This window comes from Penicillium roqueforti (assembly GCF_015533775.1).
Source record: "Penicillium roqueforti strain LCP96 04111 chromosome Unknown scaffold_05, whole genome shotgun sequence".
NCBI lineage: Eukaryota > Fungi > Ascomycota > Eurotiomycetes > Eurotiales > Aspergillaceae > Penicillium > Penicillium roqueforti.
This window is the reverse complement of record NW_024067569.1, coordinates 753517-767667: the sequence shown is the minus strand read 5'-3', so window position 1 is coordinate 767667 and position 14151 is coordinate 753517. Positions and strand designations below refer to the sequence as shown.

Here is a 14151-nt window from a genome sequence, read left to right as displayed (position 1 = left end):
AAGACAAAAAAATAATATCACTTTCCATCGTAGATTTGGTCGGGGGTGAGTGAAAACTGGCCTTTCTGGATCTCTCTCGCATCGACTTGGTCCGGCTTGACGTATCTCGCGGTCAAAGCAAAGCGCAATTTGTTCTCAGGTACCACCGAATGCTGTATTGGTCAGATTTGACTTTCAATGTTGGTAAAGAGTAGAAAACCACAAACCTCGTAGTATTTCTGGAGATCCTCTCCGTGCATGACAACAAGATCACCATGATTAAGTTCCATCTTGATGGTAACTGGGGCCTCTCTTCCCTTGCGGCCCATTGCCAGAGCACGGCGAGAGTCATCATAATCAGATTGCGAGATCTCACCAGCATCGAACTCCTCCTTCAGTGTCCGCCGTTCACCCTCAAACATGCAGTCTTTCAGAACAGGGTCATTCTGCAGAAGGGTCCCAATTTGCCTGGGCTCAGCCCTTCGGGTAGAGCCATTGAAATACTTATACTTCATGCGGACGAACATAGTTGCTTTCGCTCCAAGAGACAGTGTGGCGATACTGGGCCCCAGCGAGGACTCGCCGTCATCATGGAACTGATAGAAGAAAATTTAGCACAGATTATTCTCAATTCACAGCTCTGACTTACTCCGATCTTCATTTCCTCGAAATAGCCGAGCGTCAGTAGCTCATTTGGAGGCAGGTATTTATCTCCAGAAGAGATGACTGCCTTCTCAGTTGCCCATGACAAACGGCCCAGAGCCTGGAGCATGTCATTAGGTGCTTCATCGAAGCCCTTGGAATCGACAGATACGACATATTTGTAGGGCATACCCTGTGTAATCTCGTCAGATAGTGGACACTAAAATGTCAAGGTAATGTTGTCACTTACATAGTTGACGGCGAAATGTGAGGTCAATGTACCCGCAACTGTTTCAATGTGAGAAATATTTCTGAAGCTTGGATCTGGCTCACTTACCTAGACTGGACTGAAGCTGAAATCGTTTGAGGCCAAGATCATCACGTTGGAGATTGATGAACAGGTCGTCTGGTCCATTCGCACGGCTATTGATAGCTTTGTTGGACACAAAATGGGTAATCGAGCCAACTCCATCAAGTTTGTAGGTCAACTTTCGGTAAGGAAAGAAGGTCTTGTCGTCAATCTCTGGAGTGTTAAACTTCCGATCAAAAATAATTGCTCGCTTGATCGGGGCCAACTCGAAATGATCGAGGACGACTCGAAGCGAAACGGGCTTCATGTTCATGAACTTTTGAAAAGGGCAGCTTTTCGCACATTCCTCGCCAATAGAGTCATCATCGCATTTCCAACCTCGCCAGAAAGTTCGTCGGATACATTTGAAACACATAGGGCACACAATTCCCTTCCAGGCAATACGAGCTGTGCTAACATCCGCGGCATTCTCATCCAATGTCAACAAAAGATCAGGGACTAGACTGTAGTGTGGCTGGATTTCTGGGTCCGGAGGACTGCGAAAGCTCAGGAAATCAGGATTGAAAGTGAGCTCAGCGGGAGGGGAAGCGTTTTCAATCTTCCAGAAGTCGACGCAACTAGGGTCAAGGCACATCCACCCATCCTCGTACAAGCGAATACTTTCCGTAGAGCATCTCTCACACTTGAGGGTTTCGGGCTTTGTTTCAAAGTCCCGTCCATGAAGGGGCACTGGTGGGAGAGAGTACTTGGCCGCCCACCAGCTCTTTTCCGCGAGGTTCAGTTTCTCAAAGCGGACTTTGACTCCGTGTTTCTTGCCAATCTTTTCAAACCAGACATTGGTAACACGAAACCAGTCCATAATGTTGTACCGATGCGGAAGCTCTCGATTGAGAATCTTGTTCTTGCTCCCTAAAACGGTGATTAGCGGATTCCTTTAAAAAAAACCCTGATAAATTACCAATAACAAGGCCAACAGCAAGCTTGGAGTTTTGGCTGGCGATGATGCTTTGGACGAGTGAATTCTCCGGGTCTTGGTTCTTTTCGAGTGTCAGGTTTCCCTCCGAATCCTTGGTACAGCATCCACCGCTAATAGAAGTTAGTATAGGCAAGTCGTTACTCTGAACAAGGAATCCTTACATTCGGGTAATGATGATCTCCTCATCGATATAAGTGCGGGTACCACCGTCAGCATCAATGAGGAAGCCATAACAGAAACCTTCATTATGATACATTGCACCTTGGGTGCAGCGAAACCAGGGAATAGCATCACAAAGTTGTTGCCGACCCTGGCAGAAAATTCAGTATATATCCATATGGGTTATAAAAGATGACTAGCAGCATACCTCTGACCAGGCTGGTGGTGTTCCATAAACCGGCTCAAGAGCTTGATCATTGACAGCAACTTGCTGGTCCGATGAGACTGTCCGGTATCAGTATGGTATATTCAATAATAACAGTAAAACAAAGACATTGTCACCTTTGCTGGCTTGTTCTTTCTTTGTTTTGGCGATCCGGCCTGTTCGCACTGGTCTTTGAACTGCCTGGCGACGATTGACAGTAGGGCGTGGTGCCATCTTGCACAACTGTTGTGCAAGCAAGCTAGTTTGCTATGAATTAAGTAAGTATTGTCCCAGAACAGATTCAAACTGCCAACAGAATCATATTCGGGAGTGGAGGTTGATCGTCAGACTCACAGTACAGAGGGCCCAATGGCATCATATAAGGTAAATTGGTGTTCTAATTGTGCTCAGTATAATTCTTCAGACAGTACTCAGCTTTGAGTAAGGATCTAATGCTTGAGAGGGATGAAAAGTGTCAGTGGATGGGGTGAAGGGTAAGACGGGAGGATGATAGAGCTGGGTGAGGGCCCGATATATATTTTGCCAGAGCGGCAGGGGCGAAGCTGGCAGTAAACTTTGGAATCACGTTACAAGATGAGCTAATCATGAGGAAGTCCATTGCTGATGATAAACTTTAAAGTACAAGCAAATGGCATTATGTTAATTTGATATGAGAAGGAGACCGAGAACCCCCCAAGATTGATACCACAATGAGAGCACAGATTTCGTTGCTGACAGCCCATTGGGCTTGTCCTAGGCAGGAGATACTCAAGATATGATCTTCTCGGTTACAGGTGGCTTGCATATGAACTAGATGACTGGAATATGGGCTACTTGGGTAAATGATTAACAAGGATATGCACGCCATAACTTACTTCAACTCCACGTCCCATAGCAGTAGATTATGAAAAACACCTCTTTACACTAGCTATGAATTACACAGAGGTCACCAGGGCAATTTAAGTTTCAGAAGTGCAAGTAGAAATGATATGGTGATTCATGTGTTGCCACAGCACACGATCATCAAAGAACCAGGGAGGCTGGGAGTGAACAAAGAACTGCAATGTCTTTGTTCACCAGGAAGTCCAGAGCTGCCTGCATGACATGTGACATTGACATCGACAGGGAAGGTGCACGGCACCTAGGAACTTGAGGAAGGTACGTGTTCCTGGGGGTATAAAAGGTCTCCTCCCCCCATTTCTCTTCTTCTCTTCTTCTTCTCTCCTCCCCATTCCTCTGACCACCATCTCACCGTAGCCCCCGAGACAGCGTTGACAGAGGGACCCGTAGCACATGCTGCTTGACCTACCACAGGGATCATAACATTACCTTGTTTGTTATGAGGTCCATGTAGGTCTGCATCAGATATCAAACCGGGCGTTCTCGTGGATGTTCCTGAAGTCGTGGCTCTCATTGCCATTTGACAAGTCCCACAGAATACATGAGGGGTGTAAATCTTCGTAGCCGAGGACGCGAAGGTAGTCACCAGATACATTACTCATTCGTCTGGTTTGTCCTATATGTTGAAGTATTATTTAGTGTATTTCGAGAATAGTGAAATGTTATTGTCTAAATGTGACAAGTTGTCGTTTCATTCTGTAGATAAGTAGATAATGGCTTCAAAAAATAAAGTGTTGGCGCCGTTGAAGATATCCCGGGAGCGAAAGCGGGCGAATGGGATTCGAGTGATCTGCACGCCAAGCCCACACTTTAAATCCCACGAGGATTCTGCTGTTTATTGAAGTTTACGAGACAGAGTGCTTGATTGCTTGGTTTTCGGGAAAATTAGGGCTTGCCATTCATCGTGAACCAGATTTACACCTAGTACATCCTTGGCAGCTGAAGTTGATGGATACATATTGATGATACCCTCGGATACGTATAGACCGAGGCATAAAGTACTAGCGGCATCGTGTCGTTGGAGAACCTCGCAGGTTTGCCGAGCTTCCCCGCATCCGTCACTTTTCCATTAAATCTCCCCTCAGCTGCTTCCAAGGTTATTGCCTAGTCCACGTGTGTTCGCTAGACCCCTTGTTTATTCGCACTGCCATATATATCAACTGTGGGTAAACCGTAAGACCCCATTGCGCTCACCTGGCTGCAGCTAACCTCATTCCAAAAATAGCCGAGACCACGTATATCATATCGCTGCAACTCCGAGAAACTGGAAAAATGGTGTTTTTGCCGGCAAAGGATGCGGGCCAATTGGAGCCAATCCCTGACACTATCCCAATCAGCGAGTTCATGCTCAATGAGAAATACGGACGAGTGCCACACGCAGGCTCCCGGGACCCATACACATGTGGTCTCAGCGGGAAGTCATACTCGTCGCGTGAGGTAGCTAGTCGCGTTGACTCACTGGCTCGTAGTCTTTCAAAGGAATTTGGTTGGGCGCCAAATGAAGGATCGGAATGGGATAAGACACTGGCCGTGTTTGCCCTCAACACTGTAGGTGCAATATACAATAGCAAGAAGAATAGAACGGAGCTTATTCTTTCGTCTTGCCATTAGATTGACTCCTTGCCGCTATTCTGGGCCGTGCACAGACTAGGTGGTGTTCTCACTCCCGCCAACGCCTCATACTCAGCCTCCGAGCTGACACATCAGCTGCTTGATTCCAAGGCCAAGGCCCTGGTTACTTGCGTTCCTCTCCTCGCCATTTCACTGGAAGCTGCGGCCAAAGCTGGTCTCCCGAAGAGCAAAATCTACCTACTCGATGTACCCGAGCAGATTCTTGGCGGCGTGAAACCTCCAACAGAATATAAGACTGTTTCCGAACTCATCGAGGCCGGAAAGTCTCTACCGCCGGTGGATGAACTGCGATGGAGCGCAGGTGAGGGAGCTCGACGAACAGCATTCTTGTGCTACTCAAGTGGAACGTCTGGATTGCCGGTAAGCAGTGCCCCCAACAACTTGAATAATAACTTTGGCTAATCATGTGCTGCAAAAAAAAAGAAAGGAGTGAAGATCTCCCACCGCAACGTGATCGCCAATACCCTTCAGATCAAGGCATTTGAGCAGAACCATCGGGATGGCGGTGGCACAAAGCCCGCGGACACAGAGGTTGCTCTTGGTCTCCTTCCACAGAGCCATATCTATGCTCTCGTGGTCATTGGCCATGCTGGCGCATACCGAGGCGACCAAACAATCGTTCTCCCCAAGTTTGAATTGAAATCCTACCTGACCGCCATTCAACACTATAAGATCACCACGCTGTTCTTGGTAAGCATGTCTTTGCTGATGAGAAGCTGTCTTTGCTGACCACAACCACTTAGGTACCTCCGATCATCATTCACATGCTGGGCACTCAAGACGTGTGCTCCAAGTATGACCTGAGCTCCGTGCGGCTTTTGTTCACAGGAGCAGCACCCTTGGGCATGGAGACAGCCGCCGATTTCTCCAAATTCTACCCGAACGTTTTGATCCGCCAAGGATACGGTATGTGGCATTGGCACTTCTTACAGACACAGAGCCGAAACTGACATTTTCGCGCATAGGCCTGACAGAGACGTCCACGGTCGTGAGCTCGACCCACCCGAACGATATCTGGCTCGGTTCATCCGGTGCCTTCCTCCCTGGAGTCGAGGCACGCCTCATGACGCCCGAAAACACGGAAATCACAACGTACGACACACCCGGCGAGTTGGTGGTCCGAAGCCCAAGTGTCGTGCTAGGCTATCTGAACAACGACAAAGCTACCGAAGAGACATTCGTGGACGGATGGATGCGTACCGGAGACGAGGCTGTCATCCGCGTCAGCCCGAATGGCGTCGAGCACGTGTTTATCGTCGATCGCATTAAGGAGTTGATCAAGGTCAAGGTTTGTGATGCCACTGGCTGATGGAAATGTTCGCAGTCTAACACATCATTCCTAGGGTCTGCAAGTCGCGCCTGCCGAACTCGAGGACCATCTCCTCGCCCACCCCGATGTCTCGGATTGTGCCGTTATCGCCGTCCCGGATCCTCGTGCAGGGGAAGTCCCCAAGGCCATCGTGGTGAAGTCTGCCACCGCAGGATCGGACGAATCAGTCACCCAAGCTCTCGTGAAGTATGTTGAAGACCACAAAGCTCGCCATAAGTGGTTGAAGGGAGGCATTCGATTTGTGGATGCGATTCCCAAGAGCCCGAGTGGTAAGATTCTTCGCCGGTTGCTCCGTGATCAAGAGAAGGGGGCACGGAGAAAGGCAGGTAGCAAGATCTAAAAAGTTTCGGGATGGCTTTGTTGGAAACTTGGAAGAAGCGCCAAGAACCATTTCGGTTTAGAAGTATATACGTTCACGGGTAGATAGTTCACAATCTTCAATATAATAGCTTGTTGTATTGTACTATTTACCGATAGTTATTAATCTCTGTTATGTAAGTTTAAGATGACGAGATCACTGGTTCTTGAAGCCCTTGAGATTCGACTGCCTCGAGGCTTCAAGTATCATTTAAGTGGCCCTGAATGATAATATAGTATTTCAAAGAGTAAGTAACAAAGCTTTCAAGCCACTTGGACATTGCTATCTCCCTGAGGGGCCTCTCGAGGGACTGCCTGAGGGACTTCCTGGGGGGCTGTCTGGGGAGCTGTCTGGGGAACTGTCTGGGGGGCTGCCTGGGCTGTCTGTTTGCTCAGGATTTGATCAACTGCAGCTGCAAGGCCACGGCACAGCCCAGACCAGGACTTGCGTTTTGAGAAAATCTGGCTCACCTCGGACAGCAGACGCAAGGAGCTTGCTTTGCCTGTCAGACTTCCGACTCCAACTAGGTTGAGCGGAGTGTTTGGGCCTTCGGCGATCCAAATATGAATTTCCCTGGTGTCTAACAAGCGAATCTCCTTAGTTGGGGCATCCGGCTTTTTGATCTCAGGATCGACCACGAGCTCGTCGAATGCCCATATATAGAAGAAAGCGATAAGGAAACAGAGAGGATCATGGCAGGAAAATTTCTGCTTGGCTTTCAATGTGCTGTAAACACATACAGCATGCCACAGACATTTCCTGGCACTAGGTGCATTGTTTTCCATCCAATGTTTCAGGATACTTGTTGTCGTATCGACCTCGGCTTCCTCGCCTTGCCACCCTGAGAATGACTCGAGCATCTGAAGTGATACTTGCCGGAGAAGAGACAGTATATGATGAATGACATCTCGAGCGGCAATATAGTCTGGTTTGGCTGAGGTGGGAATGGCCGCGAATATCTCGTTCATGGACCGAAACATCATTGCGCGCAGAGCAGAAGGGGTTGATGAGATATGGTCCCATCGCTCCTGAACTGGCACGCCGGTCACTTGAGAACTTAGGCCCGATTTCCAAATGGAAGAATACGACATTTTGTCAAGGAACAGTCTCTCCTCGCTGTAAAGAGACAGCATGTAGAGATTTCGGCGGTAAGCATCCATTCCTGCCATGGTTTCATTGGCTTTTCTGACATCAAGTTGAGTAGATGGAGGTTGTGATACATCTAAAAGTTATGGTCAATCCCGGAGATATCTGATAACAAAAATTGGCTCACTTTGATCAGATTGGTATACATGGACGAAATTGTCGGCATTTCTACGACACCATAGTGATTGGCGACAGGGGAACTCCTCGGGGAGTTCATGCTGCCCAAATATCGGCTGACGATCAAATAAAATGAGCTGAAGACATTCGAGTTCTGGCGAATGGTTAGCCAGGCTTTCATAGTTTGTCGCAAGGGGCACATACGAAAGATACAATGAAGTAAACGTATACGAGATTCTCTTGCCAGCCAGGCTCTCCACTGTCTCGGGGCTTGTGACGTTTTTGTTTTCATGCATTGATCAACCTTCAAGACACGGGCCAATGTGACGAGTACATTTCGCTCATATTGCAGCTTCAACTGCGCTTTGTGCGACCCGCCAAACATCAGGCAGACATCACTAAGAAATACGCTTTGTGCATAGGATAAAGTTGTTGTTTCGGGTGATTGAGGTTGCTAATTTGATTAATATAAGGTACGAATCTTCACCAGGAGATGAACTTACGTTTTGTGCTATTGCCTGACACAATATGTCGCCGAAAGATGCTGAAAATTGACTGGCATTGCCGAAAGCGCTATACTGACTCCCAACAGTGACCACTGCTAAAAGTACCATCCACGAGGTTTTGTCATGCCCAAATTCTAGAGCATATGGGTGAACCACGGGGTATTCATGATCGAAGTGTTCAAAATACAAGTGCACAAAGTCTTGGATGACCCTCCACCATGGAAATGTCGCATCTTCTGTTTCTCCTAGGCTCACAAGAAATGCCTTAAGTGATTCATATATTGAGATGTTGGTCATCACGCTGTAACGAAATTCAGGCAACAAAAATCGCTCATCTGAACGCCGCATTTTTGGAAGTGACAATTTCAACTGGCGGGTTGACTTAGAAGGGCTGGCTGCAGCAGGAGCCGCAGGGGCACGAGCACGAACACGAGAACCCGGAGCCGAAACACGCGGACGGCCCCGTGGACGAGGAGTCTTGGGAGGTGGTGTTGCTTGCGATGCTGGGCCATTCTGATCATTTTCCGAGTCGTCCGATATTTCCATGACATCCCGCGAGGCATCCATGGGGTCCTGTGTAGTGAGGTCTGTAGCAGGCACGGCCGGACCTGGAGTAGTCTGGTTTGTTCCATCTTCATTCAATGAGAAAGATGATGTACGTATGTTAGATGAGGAGCCCTGGTCTTGAATATTCTGCGGAGATAAAGGACTCGTCTGGTCAGACTGCTCTTGTTTTATATCTTTTCCTTCATGGTGTTTCCTCAAATGAGCCGCAAGCCTATGTCTGCGGGGGATCAGAATTGGAACGTCGTATGAATAGGAAGTGCCTGCAGCCTAGAGACTATGGCATACCTTCGAGTATAGGACCTTGGACAAAAACGGCATTTAAACTCTTTCGACCCCGAGTGTCCCCGGTCATAGCATTGTTGTGACAGTGCTGTGCCGCATTGGTCACAAGTAAGATGGAGTTGCGGGCGAGTATGAGTTAGGATATGGCGTTTCAGATGGTGTTTACGCCCGAATACCTTGTCGCATTGCTCGCATGGGTAAGACTCCTGCAAGGGGTTCATGGCTTCTTCCCACTCTGAAGCACATAGATCAATTCAAAAAATCAATGCAACCTGCAATTAAACAGTCTACAACCAGGACTGTGGCCATATATTCACAAAAATTCCAGTAAATCCAGCAAACACCTACCACGACGCTATTTCGCGTGTCGCGCTGACACCAAAGCGGTCACTAAAGCGGTAAGAGACAGAGCATAATCTGCCGCGGGGTGTGGATTTCTAAGCGGGGAGGTAAGAAAAAAAGATCGAGGGCATTTTAAGTTGCCTTAACAACCTACTTCTTGCTTCAAGATTGTTTAGGAACAGCTTATATCAGAAGGGACTGTTAATAAATCACTCCTTTCGACTTCATATCTTTCATATCGCACCGATCCACGGATTGAAAAAATAATAATGTCTTCAAACGACCCGCACCACGAGAATGAAGAGGACTATATGCAGGCCGACGATGCCGAAGAGATCTTTGAGCGGGATGAGGATCACCCTATGTCGGAGGGAGAAGGAGAATATGATGATGAGAACATGACCATTGAAGATGAGATCACCTTCCAAAACGACTCAGTGGCACACTTCGACTCGCATTCAGACTCCGTATTCTGTGTTGCGCAGCATCCGGTTCACAACAATATAGTCATGACCGGTTCTGGTGATGACACAGGCTACATCTTCGATTCGACCCCTGCACCGCGTCCAGTGCTTCCATCAAGCTATGAATCAAACCCTCAGCCAAAGGAGCGCGAGTCTCTCGCGCCTCTGGCCAAGCTCGACGGACACACTGACACTGTGAATGCCGTGACTTTCACCGAACCCACAGGAGAGTATGCCATTACGGCAGGTCTGGATGGCAAGCTGCGAGCTTATCGGGATACCACACCCCAGAAGACCGGACTCGCATGGGAGTTCTTTGGCGAGGTCCAGGAAGTGGAAGAGATCAATTGGATGGCCGTGTGCCCCTACCAGCAGGGAAATGAAGGGACTCAAAATGTTATTGCCATCGGCGCCAATGACGGCAGTGTGTGGGTCTTCCGTATCGATCATACCGACCCCGGGCAGCCTATCTCCATCATCCAGACCTTCTTCTCCCACACCGAATCATGCACTGCAGGCGCATGGACGCCTGATGGAAATCTGCTGGCAACTGTTTCTGAGGACGCCAGCTTCTATGTTTACGATGTCTTTGGAGCTGCTGCCGCCGCTGGTATCGAGTATTCCCAAGGCACTAATGCCATCCTTGGATTGACTGCGGAGGATCAGCGCTTCGCTGTGGAGGGTGGTCTTTACACCATTGCCATTTCCCCCAGCGGCGGTATTGCTGCAGTGGGTGGTGCTGAGGGCAACATCAGGGTCGTCGGCCTTCCTCGGGTCACAGCAAGTGTCCCTGCAGCCAAGGGCAAGGGCAAAGGCACACCCTCTCAGGCAGCCGGTTCCACCGCTGCAGGAACTATCATGGCCGCATTGCAGACCCAAACGGACAACATTGAGTCACTGTCGTTCTCTCAGGCCCCATTCACTCTTCTTGCTGCTGGGTCTGTGGATGGTTCGATTGTGATGTACGATGCGGCTCATCGATTTGCGGCCCGTCGGCACATTCGGGATGCCCACGAGGGAAGCGCCGTTGTCAAGGTTGAGTTCCTGCCTAGCAGCAAGCAACTCGGTGCAACTGTCTCAGGGCCCCTTGCCAATGCTCCCGCAGCCCACCAGAACCGCTCTTGGATGCTCACGTCTGTCGGTCTGGATGGTGTGGTCCGACGTTGGGACGCACGTGGCGGAACTGCCGCGGCTTCGCAAGGATTGATGCAGGAGTGGAAGGGACACATGGGTGCCACGGAAAATGATGAGGGCGAGCAAGCCGGTGGCATCATGGGCTTTGTACAAGGCTTCGATGGAAAGCGTATTGTCACTGCCGGTGATGATGGTATCTCGCTGGTATTCGAGGAGTAGCCTGCACAAAAAAAGTTTGAGACCCCAAATGCATAGTGGGGGTTCATGTCGATAATGATATTACGTGTTTATAGAAGCTCACAGCCAAACCAACCTTGATAAACAGCTCATGATATACAAGGCAAAATCCCTGTAGAGTCGATGACCGATGATCGAACAATAAAGAAACATGGTTGTAGTAGTGGAACAAAAGCTATGTACATTCGACAAATCAAACCCAAAGCGCCATCTGGAAGCTACGCTCCGTATGAGCCATGAGAAGCTGCATCTCCGCCCTGACGACAAAAGCCCCCGGACTTGGCAAAGCTGTAGGCGCTATAATCCAAAACTCGGCTGTGGTTCTCGCGGAGGCGAGACGACTCTTTTCGTCGCCTGGGGTATAGATCCTCCGCTCGATAATCCGTTGGTCGGCGGCATTCTCAATTGGTCTCCAGAGACGACCCATTAGTGGTGCTCTTCACCGTGGTGAGCATCGCCATGGTGGTGATCATCCTTCATGAAGAAGTGCTCGTATGTGCAGTAGCCAGCGAAAGCGACAGTCGCGATACCGAAGCCGGGGAAGAGACCCTTGAAGCGGTTGAATCTGCTGAAGGGGCCGCAGTAGCGCCAGGTCTCACTGTAAATATTAGTGACTACCACAATTGGAATCACATCGGCATCACTTGACGTACTTGCGAGCCCATGGATCCCGCTTGGCCCAGATGGAAGATGGGGAGGCCGCGGCCTTGTAGTCGGCCATGTTGAAACCGGTGGGGTTGGGGGCGTGCATTGTGGGTGTTATCGGGTAGTCAATATTACTTAAAGACGGAAATAAAGAGAAACAAGATGTGAGAGACTGCAAATTGGTCCCTAAGTCCGCAATCAACCGCAAAGTGACACAGTGAGGAGCCGAAGATGAGGAAAAGAGGTGTGCTTGGCAATTACCCGCGCTAACCGAATACGGTACACCAAGTAGCTCTCCCGCCTTCGAGGGACGAAACTGTCACTTCATCCATGCGCATCTTCGAGACAACAAAATGCCACCTCCCGTTGGCAGATATGGGCCATCTGGCTTGAACGCTCCATACAACATACAGCAAGCTCACCTTCAATCTCAACATCCCGCACACGCACAGTCTGGGAATACGCTACCTCCCCCTTCGCTTGGTCACCCTGGCTTCGCGGGCAATCCAAATACCAACATCAATCCTTTCACACTATCCGGCGGAATTGCAAATGGTATGGCGGTGGCCGGCTTTCCGGGGGCTGGTGCAGGTGATGGTGGCGGCACCGGTCTGGCGAGTCATGCGGCACAGATGGGATTCGCGCGCGGTGCGCAAATGCAACAACAGCAACTACACCAGGGTCACGACGGTCGATTAGCACTCGAAGCAAAGGGCGCTGCGGTAAAGTCAAGGATTAGAGATGTTTGGAAACACAACCTGGCCCATGAGATGGCGGTTCTGAGACAGTTGGTCGACAAGTACCCTTATATCAGCATGGTAAGCACCACTACGTGATCCGTGCGAAACTGAAGTCTTCTGAGAGTAACGTTTACTGACTAAGACCTAGGATACCGAGTTCCCTGGTATTGTTGCTCGTCCGATCGGGTCATTTTCGAACAAAGCAGACTACCACTATCAGACCCTCCGATGCAATGTTGATCTGCTGAAGATGATACAACTAGGTATCACGTTATTCAATGATGAAGGAGAGGTTCCCCCAGCTTCAGGCAATGATGCCAATGGGCAAGTATATGGTGTGCCCGCTCCCTGCACATGGCAGTTCAACTTCCGATTTTCACTAGAAGGAGACATGTACGCCCAGGAGTCAACAGCTATGCTTGCTAAATCTGGAATCGATTTCGCCATGCACGAAAAGAACGGCATTGATCCTTTCGAGTTCGGTGCTCTTTTGATTAGCTCTGGGTTGGTGCTGCTAGATGACGTACACTGGGTATCATTCCACTCCGGGTACGACTTTGGCTACCTGATGAAGATCATGCTCTGCTCTCAGCTCCCCGAAAACGAAGAGGAGTTCCACAAGCTTCTTACCATCTTCTTCCCGTCACTTTACGACATCAAATACCTCATGAAGCATGCCGGTCGCAATCAAGCCGTCAACGGTTCTCCTCTCACGCAGGCGGCAGCACAGATTCTGACCAATCTAGGCCAGAAATCTGGTTTGCAAGACATTGCCGATGAACTTGGCGTCAAGCGTGTCGGAATCGCCCACCAGGCTGGGTCAGATTCCCTAGTGACTGGCGAGATCTACTGGAAGACGCGCCAGCTCATTTTCGGAGGGGAAATCGACGACAGCAAATATTCCGGCCAAATCTGGGGCCTCAACGGACAAATGCCCGCAGTGGCCTACAACATGGCCCAGCAAACGCCGAACCTCAATGGTGCCACCATTTACTCCGGCGGAACTCCCAGCACTCCCAATACTGGGTCTCACGGAGCTGGCGCTCATACACCTCAGCACCACGGCGCTGGCTACAATGCCCCAACTCCCGGAGCCTATCAAATGGGCCGGGTATGAGGCACAGTCTGTGTAGCACCTGGGTTGATGTGATATGATGTATGTACATAGACACGAGAACATCGTGTTATTTTCCTTCGATATTCGGCATTGTCTTCGCGCATATTACTTTGCATGGGCTCTCTGTCTGTGCTAGGTTCTGCGTCTAGACGACGGTGTTGGGCAGGAAGGTGCCTGGCGTTTGATATGGCTGGTTTTGAATCCATTTACGAGGCGTTGACAGGCTCTATTATGGCCTTGGGCCTTTCGTTCTTGTGATCTACGTCGCTTTTTGTTTCTTTCTTGTTGTAGCTAGATCGGACCTGTCTGTGTCCTATGTATAGGAATCATGGTTTCTGTTCGCTCAATTTGCCTGGTTTTGTA

General features: G+C 49.5%; 6 protein-coding genes across 6 annotated transcripts; 3 read left to right on the top strand and 3 right to left on the bottom strand.

The window, feature by feature from the left end:
* Positions 1-17: 17 nt before the first annotated feature.
* LCP9604111_3470 (uncharacterized protein) lies at positions 18-2505 on the bottom strand (the record flags this gene model as incomplete). The annotated part of the gene is made up of 9 exons (XM_039071062.1): positions 18-152; positions 207-575; positions 629-814; positions 872-909; positions 959-1840; positions 1890-2017; positions 2069-2217; positions 2275-2351; positions 2409-2505. The coding sequence occupies 9 exons, from the start codon at positions 2503-2505 to the stop codon at positions 18-20; spliced, it is 2061 nt and encodes a 686-aa protein (XP_038930737.1).
* Positions 2506-3201: 696 nt separating this feature from the next.
* Positions 3202-6473, top strand: LCP9604111_3469 (acyl--CoA ligase; the record flags this gene model as incomplete). The annotated part of the gene is made up of 8 exons (XM_039071060.1): positions 3202-3216; positions 4177-4333; positions 4397-4719; positions 4783-5163; positions 5227-5493; positions 5547-5709; positions 5769-6091; positions 6147-6473. The coding sequence occupies 8 exons, from the start codon at positions 3202-3204 to the stop codon at positions 6471-6473; spliced, it is 1956 nt and encodes a 651-aa protein (XP_038930736.1).
* Positions 6474-6754: 281 nt separating this feature from the next.
* On the bottom strand, positions 6755-9330 carry LCP9604111_3468 (transcriptional regulator family: C2H2 zinc finger and Fungal Specific TF; the record flags this gene model as incomplete). The annotated part of the gene is made up of 5 exons (XM_039071059.1): positions 6755-7713; positions 7765-7908; positions 7959-8208; positions 8258-9044; positions 9113-9330. 5 exons carry the CDS (start codon positions 9328-9330, stop codon positions 6755-6757), a joined length of 2358 nt encoding a protein of 785 aa, XP_038930735.1.
* Positions 9331-9720: 390 nt separating this feature from the next.
* LCP9604111_3467 (WD40 repeat domain-containing protein) lies at positions 9721-11268 on the top strand (the record flags this gene model as incomplete). The annotated part of the gene is made up of 1 exon (XM_039071058.1): positions 9721-11268. The coding sequence occupies one exon, from the start codon at positions 9721-9723 to the stop codon at positions 11266-11268; it is 1548 nt and encodes a 515-aa protein (XP_038930734.1).
* A 444-nt stretch (positions 11269-11712) lies between these two features.
* LCP9604111_3466 (NADH dehydrogenase [ubiquinone] 1 beta subcomplex subunit 3) lies at positions 11713-12037 on the bottom strand (the record flags this gene model as incomplete). Its single annotated transcript, XM_039071057.1, has 2 exons — positions 11713-11884; positions 11940-12037. 2 exons carry the CDS (start codon positions 12035-12037, stop codon positions 11713-11715), a joined length of 270 nt encoding a protein of 89 aa, XP_038930733.1.
* Positions 12038-12284: 247 nt separating this feature from the next.
* Positions 12285-13788, top strand: LCP9604111_3465 (CCR4-NOT core DEDD family RNase subunit POP2; the record flags this gene model as incomplete). Its single annotated transcript, XM_039071056.1, has 2 exons — positions 12285-12749; positions 12820-13788. The coding sequence occupies 2 exons, from the start codon at positions 12285-12287 to the stop codon at positions 13786-13788; spliced, it is 1434 nt and encodes a 477-aa protein (XP_038930732.1).
* Positions 13789-14151: the final 363 nt, after the last annotated feature.